Source organism: Gymnoscopelus braueri (genome assembly GCF_963280865.1).
Source record: "Gymnoscopelus braueri genome assembly, chromosome: 12".
Lineage (NCBI taxonomy): Eukaryota > Metazoa > Chordata > Actinopteri > Myctophiformes > Myctophidae > Gymnoscopelus > Gymnoscopelus braueri.
Window position 1 is genome coordinate 24,290,018 of NC_137614.1, and position 12,040 is coordinate 24,302,057.

Genomic DNA, 12,040 nt, shown 5'->3' on the forward strand with positions numbered 1-12,040 from the left:
GCACACCCGCTATGACTTTGTAGTTTGTGCGCTTTCCTTTAATATCATCACGCGCACATTCTGTGTTGTCATTTCTGCACACAGGGTAGGGATTCACGGAGTGTGAGATCATTATTGTAAAAAACATATATCTTTATTAAAAGAAAATTGATTAATAAAAAGAAAGACCATAACCTCGGGTTTTCCTGTACAGCTATTATTATTGATCACACTACACTAGTCCACAGTGAAATAATCCAAACTAAAATAATCCAGGCTACAAACTTTATTTGCAAAACACATTTACCAATGCTCTCCTCGCCTCTCTTCCTCCGTTCTATTCTTCTCTCAGCCCCCCACCGTCTCCATGGTAACAGATTACTAGTCTATTGTGCATTGGAGTTAAAGAATAACCCTGCAGGCTGACAGATAAACTACAGCCCTGTCGTTTCTTTTTAAATGTTTAGAACAATGCTGCCAAAGTGATTATGCATATTACAGCTGTACAACTTTTAAGTAATAATTACCCTTGCGCGCGCGTGTGTGTGTGTGTGTGTGTGTGTGTGTGTGTGTGTGTGTGTGTGTGTGTGTGTGCATGTCTATTGTCTACTTTTCTCCTCTGTTGTCTTTGCTCCCTTTTCACCCTTCAACAAAGACCAGACGAATAACTGTGTGTGTGCGTGCGTGCGTGCGTGCGTGCGTGCGTGCGTGCGTGCGTGCGTGCGTGCATGCGTGCGTGCGTGCGTGCCTGTGTGCATGAGTGAGTGTGAAATACTACGTATGTGTGTGGGTGCACTGCTTATGTCATCTCCTCTTTTCTCCTCTCCTCTTTTCACCTCTCTTTTTATACCTCAATTCTGTCCATTTCTCTATAGATGTCGATTCGGAGAGACACACTGACAATTTCAATGTCTGTCTATCTCTCTGTCTCTGTCTACATTTCTGTCTGTCTGTCTGTCTGTCTGTCTGGCTGTCTCTCTATCCGTCTGTCTGTCTGTCTGTCTGTCTGTCTGTCTCTCTCCAGATGTTTATCCAGACGACCACTCTGACTGTGTCCATGTCTCTGAGTGCTTCTGTGTCGTTGGGGATGCTCTATATGCCCAAGGTTTACGTCATTCTGTTTCTCCCCGAACAGAATGTTCAGAAAAGGAACAAAAAAAGCTTTAAGGTATGAGCACACCCCTGGCCACACCTCCTGAAAACAGCCATTCCCCCACTGCCACGGTTGAGCTGTCATAGGTCATGACTGGGCTTGGAATTACATATCAGCAACATTTCAATATCAACTAAGAGTCATTCTAATACTGTCTAGTTCTTTACAACAACGGGAGATGAGCTTTGATGTTTCACTTCTCAGACTTAAGTCTCTTTTCCACTGCATGGTTCTGGCTTAACTCGAATCGATTCTAATTGTTGTGGTACCAGCCAAGGGCTTAGTTGGGTACCATAGCTGTGTCCAACCCTCTGGCTAGTAGACTTCTAAAAGAACAATAGCTACTTTTCTGGAAATTATCTCTATATCACCTATACAGTCCAACAAAAAGTGTTTATGTTCATGATTCCTTTCAAGCTCACTTGGAACCTCGTCGGAGGCGATACCAAATACAGTAGCCTACTAAAAGCTATCCACAACTTTTGTCTTAAAATGTCATGAATTTCATTCGTGAAATTTAAGGCCTTAAAATGTCTGGACTTGTGGGAGTTATGACCTGGGGCAGAATGAATGAAGCCTATATGACAAATGCAAAACAGGCCTTATGTGGCTGTGATCCGCATTTTAACCATTTTAAGGGCTGCAGCGCAGAGAAGGAAAAACACAAGAACACAACGTTGCAAGCAAACCATGCTGGCTCAGCAATGGGGAACTGCAAGTTTAACGCTTCGGGTGTTATCAATGATGCTGATTAAGTAAATAAGTATGTAAAGTAAGAGGTAAAGATTACAGCTGCTGTGGTAATGGGCTGATAACATCCGAATCGGGTGTTTAACGAGAGGTGCTTGGAGGACGAGAAATTAAATTTGTAATTTAAAAATGTGCAGACACCCTGGCTGGTGGTGTTTTTCTCTGTAGGACAGAAAGTGCTGTTTGTCTCTATAGGACAGACAGTTTGATTACTTGTTATTTTGAAAGGACTACATTACCTAACTGCATTACTATTAGAATAGACAACACTCTAACCTTCTCCACTCCTCTCCGATCCATTCCTACCCCTCTCCTTTCTTCCTCTGCTTCTTCTTCTCCATCTCATCCTCCCCCTGTCCTTTCCTTATCTCTCCCCAGGGAGTAGTCCAGGCAGCTGCCAGTATATCCACCAAGTCTCTAAACGACAAACAGAATGGAGGGACAAAGATTGAACCAGACCGATCGCAATGAAACACCAAACTAGAGGTATCTGTCCTATTCTATTCTGTGTAACCATCCATATGATGTTGCATCAAATCCTGGCAGGCTGGAGACATTTATGAACTGATTGGACCAATTCGGCAATACAAATGAAAAAACCTTCATTGCAGAACCATTGCAAAGACTTGAGACCAGTCCTTCATATTGGTGAAGTCCAGTTGACATGCAGTGGTTAGTTTAAATTCCAGTCTTTCATCTAGAGGACAGAAACATTATATATGCAAAGCTTCTTACCTGTGTTCTTCAAAGACTACTTAAGATACTGGAGCACTCATAAAGTATGCACATTTATTGCAGCAAGGTGTGCTGAAATGGTCTATATGGTGGGGTGGGTGAACAACTGGGAGATAATGTTCTTCTGGATGTGTTGTAATTGATTTAGGATCTTGGTGGATATGCCATGGAGGATACTATTGCAGTACTCCATTCTTGTGTTTAGTCAGTGCGGAGTAAAGTTGTGAATGTCTAGTCTACATAACATTTCTCATTGCTTTAGAGCAGTGGTTCTCAACTTTTTGTAGCTCAATTCTGCTTTTCAAAAGGCTGTGCATATGCTCTCAATCCTTTCAAAAAGTTAGATTGAATTGTGGCTGTTTTCTGAGTGTTTCCTTTGCATTGGGAAGTGGGCCCACAGTCTGCTGACCAGCAATGTGCAAATCAGTCTGACAGGCCTGCAAATCATCGTTGTAAACTTGTTAATAATACTTATTGGCACTTATTTGTGCTTGTTATAAGCAACATTTAATTAAGCTATGACAGTAATTTGTCTGCAAAATTGAAATGTGTAAAACAAAATGTATGTATATATTTTAATTAACAGTTTCAACTATTTGGGCAGCACCTCCGCGGCTCACTGGGATATGCACTGAAGCCCGCTGCTTTAGAGTGTAGCACTTATTATCCTCTCTTTGCCTTTTAATTATACATTTTACAGTATATGTTCATGTTTCAAAAGCTCATTCATTAGCTTATATAACCTTTAGATCACCTCTGGGTAAAGTAACTCAGTGACTTTATTCATTTGGTTCAGCTGGCACTGACTCTGTTTGAAGCTTTGTCATCTTATCTATTCTGCTGCTGCTGAATTCTAAGTGTTTTTTTCTTTTCTTTGTCCATTCTAAGCTCTGTAGCAAAACACAGGGAAAAATGATGGCACACAAGCCGTAGGGTGGTGAGTGTAGAAAGTGTGTGTGAAAATGGAAAGCAAGTTTACTGAAGCTTCTCCTTTTTTAGTTTTTTGATGCATTTCATGCGTATGTTTATCCTTATGATGAAAATAGCTTGTACATTCTGTACAGTATGTATGCCTCTTTTAAGACATAAAATACAAATATACACATCCATACCTACATACAGTACATGCACATTATGTACAATATATCTATACAGTATGTATATACTGTATACATTATTTACACATACTGTACACACATGTACACACACATCTGCATCGTGCGTGCAATTCTGGCATTGAGCAACGCTAATGTTTTCATAAAAATCCAATACAAAAATTAAAGCACACAGATTGATCATTAATATATGAATACATGTTATAGCCCAGGAGGTGTTTCCTACACCTCCTTTTCATTCATCTCTGTCTTGGCATACAAAAAAGGATTTATCATGGGCCCTATTTTATTTTCCATTTGTAGCTATGTTGCTGCTTGAATAAAGCAGACATTCATGTAAATGCAGATGACACTCAGATATACAGTATGTTCCATTAAATCCAGGCTGTGTGAGTTCTAGCCCCCAGTTCCACATCAGATATAATATGTTAGAAACCATGTCAGAAGTCTACTATGAGGGTGGTTTTAGCTGCAGATACCTCATTTACAAAGAGAAGGGAAGTTTTTTATTTTTCATTTTGCAGGCAATCCCAACCACATCCCCCACATTTCTATCCTTAATTTTCCCCCCTTCTCTCCGTCTTTCTTCTGTCCTCTCTCTTCCAGTTGTTACCTCTCCACGTCCTCTCTTCTCATTCTGTGTAAAAGTACTTTTGTTCTTCTTTCATCCCTCTATATCTCCACTAAACACCCCCTCCTGCCTTCCTTTCTACTGGTCTTTATAAAAACATGCACATGTGTACTAGCGGAGAACTGTTTACAAGGGAACCGGTTAACCAGTTTGTAAAGTGGATTTCACACATGAACCCTGGTAAATGTCAAGGGAATCAGGTGAGATCGGACATTGTCCGGTGTCATCCTTTGACACATATAGCACGCAACAGGAGAATGTCTGTTTCAGATGTGTTCACACATAAAGGTAAATAGTCTGTTTAATAAGGTGAGGGGTGGTGTCTGTTTAGTATGCACAAATTTAGCTACTCCCACTTTACAGTGTGAGATGCGAGGATCAAATGTGATCTTTTTAATGTATTTCCTTCCACAGAACATTGCAGTCGCCCATTGATGCACCCATGCAAAACGCAACATATCGTTCCTACATAGTAGGCCCTATGTAGACAACAAGCTACAGCCTACTTTTCATCAAAACGAGCCATCCTCCGAGCCGGACAAATAACATTGGTTTCTATGTACAGACGAGTGCACAGGGAAGCGTCAGGTTGTAGCTCGAATTGTCGACGGTAGTAAAAAGGCGTTGTTTGGGTTTTAACAATGTTTCACTTATGAGCCATTGATCACGTAAGTTCGATCTGTGAATATTTCCAACTCAAACGCAAATAAAAAGCTGAATTATTGAACTGGTCTTCAGTGATCTCTAGGCTCCTCTCCAAGACATCATCAACACGCCCACTCTCTCAGTGTAAATTCACTGAAGTATTACCTTGTCCATTCACAGAGCCACTACACAGACTTAACTAAAGGGAGCGGCAGCAGTCTGTTGCATGTCAGGACAGTTGCGTGTTCAAGTTTGGAAAACTTCCATGTTACAGTTCATGTGTTAATGAGGCATAAATGTAGACCTATGTATGGCTTTATAAGTTTGTAGATTAAAGTCAATCGATAGATTTGGCGATGGTTTTCTGTAAAACTTTGTTTGGTGTCCTTTGACCTCCAGTATCAGATTATTTGGAGGATGTAAATGATCTTAAATGGTTAGACGGATTGGAATCTCCTCGTTCGGACAGTAAATATTTCCCGCAACATTTGATTGATTTCAGTACGTAGCACATATGTGTCCATGAATTATTAATGCGTGATATTGTAGAATTATGACCTTTGACCTTCAGCTGCCAGAGTTGGACAGAAACCATTCATTATAGGATGGATACTTCCTGTGGGTGTAGGTGATGATCCAGCTGGCCTAGAGGTTTCTATTGACATCTTATCTGGTGGTCTCCTAAAACAGGATATCTATAACTCCTCTTCCCTTCTCTTCTCTTATCTTCTCATATATCAATATGTCCTTCATTCTAATGCATTTTCCAGTGCAGTTCATCGACACATCAGTAATATCACAGGGACGACCCTCTAGCAAGGGGCTCTCCTTGTTTGTTTTCTAGTAATCTAGTTAAAAACCTAGTTTGTTTCACTTTAAGTAAGTGAATCAAACTAGCTTTAACAAAATGAAATTAGCAAAATATAAGAGCACCACATATGGGTACATGAAACGCCTGTCATCTAATGGTTAACAATGAATGGATGATGCATACTGTACCATAATACGACCCATCATTGATGGGCATTTAAAAAGAGGAGAAGCCACCAGCCTACATTGGTTCTCCCAACTGTACTGTTAATACCTCTCCACTACTTAAAGTTGAAAAGGTTGCTGATGTAATGCAAAAGAAAGTTACTGGAGTCTGGCTGAAAATATGAATAAAGGGGTTGTAAATAACTTTGACCTCAGTTTATGTTTTACATAAATTGTCAATTATTGGCCGTTTATTGGCCTACCCTCCAAGCCCTTTGGATTAGTGTTCCCCCTCTTTACCAATTCCAATTTAACCCCTGTTCATGACCCATAACCCTAACATTTAGCCAATGGATTTTCTTATCTCTGCAGGTCACTAAGCCTCCACCAATCAAATGACTGGAATCTGAAGGCATCATCATGGAGATTATATGGTTCAGACACACATGCACAGACAGACAGACAGACAGACAGACAGACACACACACACACACACACACGCACACACGCACACACACACGCACACGCACACACACACACACACACACACACACACACACACACACACACACACACACACACACACACACACACCTCTGCTGTGGTCCACTGAGAGCTTCCATCTGATTGGTTACGTCAGGATCTAAAGTACACCATCCTGATTGGTCCCTGAACAGGACATGGATCTGAAGCCTGCTTCAAAGTGCACCAATACCGAAAAGGATACAAGGAGAATTAAATCACCTCATGATCACCACAAACTGTCACCACAAAAAATGTATACAATTAACTATAACCCTGGTATCAGCATCAACTGGATCCGCCTAAGCACAAAGACCGTTCATTTGAAAACAAGACCACACATTGATTATCTACATTGTCCTACACCTACAGTATATAACATATAGCAAAATATAAACCCGAACCTATCATGAACATGCACTAACAGCACATCAGATATGCACATGATGATGACGCATGATGACATCAGGAAACAGAACTCTTTGTTCAGTAGGATCCAAGACAGTGATATCCTGATGAGTTTGACTGTTGATGTGTCACCCTGTCAGGAGAGACTGATGGAGACATGGATGGACTGAGGACTGGATGAGACAACCTATTACTGTCTCCATTCACGTGATGTTCTTCTTTACAGGAGCTTTACATACCATGATGTGATCTAGATTAAAAACTGCAATTTTTGTAATGGAGAAAATATGGTGTCAAGTGAGAGTTGAGTTCTGACAATATAACGTAGATCTCAACAACAGAAGTAGTCAAACCAGCCATGTAAATTATGTTATTGAATGAAGTCCTTGGTTTTTATTGAGAAGCACATACTATCGTACCACCTTGTTCTTTAACACTGGTCCCATACAGTCATTATGGTAACAATGTCAAGAGGACACGGGAACGTCCTCTGGAGTTTGTCTTGTGATTTTAGGATTTTGGCCACCTGATGTGGAATTCCTCCTATTTTGACTACACTTTCCATGAATCCCTAACTGTTGCTTTACAAGACATTTTAGTGTTTTGGAGAAAGTGTGAGCTAAACTAACGTGCCTGGCTAGAGACAAAAAGAAAACTACATGCTCAGCTGCAGATGTTTGCAACTATAAACAACATCTTCTTAAAGCTTGCATTCAATAGGTACAATTACAGTATAAACTACATCTTCATGTACTGCTTGCATTTAGTACAATTATAAACTACAGTACATGTTGTTCATACTGTATAAGACTGCATTAAGCAGCATCTTATCACTTATTCTTATACAGTTTCTCTCCGACGCACCTGCTTAAAAAGCAATTTTCTAAGCAAGTGTTGTTTATTACTGACTTCAAATCAAATCAAATTTATTTATAGCACATTTAAAAACAACTCACATTGTACCAAAGTGCTTCACAGGTCAGAAAAACATCAAAACAGAACAGTCAGTAATAAAACAATACACAGACAAAGTACTCAGACAGTAGAAAAACATTAAGAGCAGCAAACCCTTCTGAACATCATAATAGTGCAAGTTCATCAGGGTATCCACCTGATGAACTTCTCCTGCAGTTGCTGAAAGCAATTTCCCTTTGCTATAGGGTGCACTCCAACGTAGATGATAAGTAAGCAAATTAAGTAAATGCTAATTTCTGATGCTTTTGAGTATAATTGTTGGTCTTCATGAGTCTGTCCTCAGTTAAATTTGTTTTTATTTTGTAGTTCACAATTGCAGATTTTTTGCTACTGTGTATGTTTTCATCACCATACTGGTATAATATATAGTTTGACTTGTGTATTTAAACTACTTGGCTGAATACCAGATCTATGGTTGAAATAATGATATTGTTCTTCACTTCATTCAACAGTCAAGTCAAATGTTAGGGTTTAGACACACACACACACACACACACACACACACACACACACACACACACACAGTTGAACCCACATAAAAATATCATAGAAATAAACACACACACACACACACACCCCCCCACACACACACACACACACACACACACACACACACACACACACACACACAGAGTATTTCTTCATGATGTGGTGTTTATCTGTTATAGATCCAGAATGTTCAACTGTCATATCCTGCTCAGCTCAGAAGTAAGCCATCTGACAAACACTAAAGTGTTCTGCTGACTATTGTCTGTCTATCTGATGATACAAGTAGGGACCAGGAGATATTGAAGTGTTGTGGAGGGAGATCTTTTTTTAAAATATATTAATATATTAATATATTTTTTGGGGCTTTTTCTGCCTTTATTGATTGGAAAGTAGGCTGACAGGAAATGGGGAGGGTGACACACAGCCAAGGTTGTCAGGGTCGGGAGTCGTACTAGCGACACACTGTCAAACTGGATTACCAGCATATGTGGTATATGCCTGGACCGCTAGGCCAGCGGGTGCCCCTACTCGGATTCCATCTTGTGAAGGGCTCATTGCATGGAATATGATCTCGATTAGAAATTTAAAATCTTTTTTTTTATTTTTTATCATTTCATACATTTCTGGCGAGCCTATTTCATATGATGAAGTATAAATCAGGCTTCAGTGTCCTGAGATGCATCTTTAGAAATGAGATTTGAATCAGATTTCAAACCACCTAGGAATGTGTTTAAAAAAAATGTTTAATACATTTTTTTGGGCTTTTTCTGCCTTTATTGATAGGAAAGGAGGCTGACAGGAAATGGGGAGAGAGATGAGGGGTGACGCACAGCAAAGGTCATCGGGATTGGGTGTCGAACCCGTTACACGCTGTCAAACTGGATTATCAGCATACAGTATGTGGTATGCGCCTGGACCGTCGGCCAGCGGCCCCTATGTGTGTCAAATCTGATGAGAAAAAAATCTGTTTCCATGTGTTATTTCACTTCAGACCTGATTCCAATCTTGATAGATCACAAAATCTGATCTGGGGCTGCCGGCCTGATCATAGCCATAGTGTCATTTGTTTACATGCATACAGTACGTCGTTGCAGTTGTTAGTGCAGTCCTCTCTGATCCCTTCTCCTCAAACCACCTTGCCTGTAATTGATTCTTTCTCCCGTCTGATCCTTTTTACGCCTGTCAAAATGGATCAGGTGTCAACGCACCACACACATGATCAGCAAGACCTCTTTTGATGGAAGTGTTTACAGTGTACCGATTGTGTATGCTCACGTGCGTGCGTGCGTGTGTGCTGCTATTGTACTGACAGTACTGATATGGTACTGATATAGTGCTTATATAGTACTAACATTGATATACAGTAGTACTGTATGAATACTGACATAGCACTGACATAGTACTGTAATTGTACCTTGCCAAACTAGTCAGAATGATGTTATTGTATTGTTCTCGCTTTGCACGTGCCCAGAAGAAACCTTTGTATATTATTATTGTTACTGTAAATATTGAGGGTTGTGTTTAAAGGAGACACACTTGTTATCAGAACTGCATGTATTTTATTCCCATGAAGAATGAGCCATAACAGAAACGGAGCATGCTCAGTACGATCTGTGTGTGAATTTATACAGCTCTTATATTTTCATTCAACTGTACAATACTGTATGTGTGTTTTTGACTGAGACATAGAGAGTTAATGTGTTTAACTGTTTTAATTTAGTTGTTACATTAAAACGTTACTACTGTTACATTAAAACATCATATCTGTTACATAGTACCTGTATAGCCTGGATCCAGTCCACATGAATTGGATCCATGACCACTTATTCAAATGATCATCATCAGTAGTTTAACTGTTCACATCAGTTAAACTACTGTGACTGACCAATCCGTTGGGTCAAGCAGTGACATTAGTCAAACATCTCTGAGGGGATGAGCCATGAATTGCTGAACATAATTCTCGAAAGGTTCTGCCTGCAATTCATGGGATCTGGAAGACAGGTTAACTGCTACATTACAACACGTCTAGTGACTTTTGTAGTAAATATTTGGATTATTATATGATTATGATATGATATGCTGGTTTCTCTGTGGTCTAAGAGTTTATAAAACATTTGGGTGATTGAATAGTTTGAATGTCTCTGAGCTGTTCCATCTGTCCTGTTATGTCCTGCTGTCTGCCTGATTGTCTATCAGGGCTGTTCCATCTGTTTTCTTGTCTCCTGCTGTCTCATGGCAAATGAAAATATCCATTTTTATAACCTGGCTCTCAGTAAATCACAGTAGAGGCAGATTAGTAAATTAAATCCTTTGTGTTCTGAAGACAAAACTCAGCCACAGTCTTCTGTGTGTGTGTGTGTGTGTGTGTGTGTGTGTGTGTGTGTGTGTGTGTGTGTGTGCGTGCGTGCGTGCGTGCGTGCGTGCGTGCGTGCGTGCGTGCGTGCGTGCGTGTGTGTGTGTGTGTGTGTGTGTGTGTGTGTGTGTGTGTGTGTGTGTGTGTGCGCGCGCGCACACACGCGTGTAAGTGTGCGTGTGCACGTGTCAGTGTTTGACCTATCGACCCACAGGAGTGCAGTACCAAGGATGTCAGTCAGATCCGTAGTTCAAACAAATCCACATCTGTATATCTGTCTGTCTTTGTCCATCTGTCTGTCTGTCTCTGTCTGTCTCTGTCTGTCTGTCTGTCTGTCTGTCTGTCTGTCTGTCTGTCTGTCTGTCTGTCTGTCTGTCTGACTGTCCCTTTTATGCCCATATATGGAGATCCCTGATGTTATCAATATGCTGACTGGCCTCCAAGTACTATGATAATGGGATCTGCACTATTTTACAATCACTAGGCCTATATGCCCGTTGAGAAGGATGCCTTTTTGGACTGATACTGACTGTGATACTGACATGATACTATTGACCATGATGATACTGACATGATACTATATGATACACACACACCAAGTTTGAAGTCAATCAGTTGCCCCCCCCACACACACACCACACACACACACACACACACACACACACACACACACACACACACACACACACACACACACACACACACACACACACACACACACACACACACACACACACAGAGAGAGAGAGAGAGAGAGAGAGAGAGAGAGAGAGATTCCATGCATTTATAGAAGGATCCTTACAGTGAGCTATTTTGGTTGTATGAAAAGTTTAGATGCTGTGCATTAGATATTATTCTTATATAAATTCCTATTAGTAGTAGTAGTAGTAGTAGTAGTAGTAGTAGTAGTAGTAGTAGTAGTAGTAGTGGTAGTAGTAGTAGTAGTGTAATATTAACAGCTGGATGTAGGCTATTGATGACATATTTGAACGTAAGCCTTTATGTGATTGTCAGAAAATGCTATTTAACCAACAGCAGGATTATAGTGACATCTAGGGGTAGAATTTAAACACGGCAATCTAACTGATTTTCTTGTTTTTATTTCTTTTTCTCTTTACGATGTTTCTACGATTTGAAATGAACATGATTTCCTAATGGAAATCTTATCCGTAGTGATTATAGAATATATGATTAGTACTGTATACTATGAAATAATGTAATTATCTTCGAGTTCGAGCGGGCTCTGCTCTTCGTTCGATTGCTCAGGGCTGCGTGGATCTCAGTGATCGGGAGGATGCGATATAATATGA

General features: G+C 40.3%; 1 protein-coding gene across 1 annotated transcript in view; it reads left to right on the forward strand.

Annotated features, from left to right (window-relative positions):
- LOC308096441 (metabotropic glutamate receptor 6-like) overlaps nucleotides 1-2,353 on the forward strand; it is a gene marked incomplete at both ends in the record, with an annotated part of 38,727 nt that extends 36,374 nt beyond the window's left edge. Inside the window, 2 exons of the mRNA XM_080443863.1 lie at nucleotides 1,004-1,147; nucleotides 2,261-2,353. Coding sequence (XP_080299989.1) covers nucleotides 1,004-1,147; nucleotides 2,261-2,353 — 237 coding nt within the window. The remainder of the gene's footprint in view (nucleotides 1-1,003; nucleotides 1,148-2,260) is intronic.
- Between the last annotated feature and the right edge of the window lie 9,687 nt (nucleotides 2,354-12,040).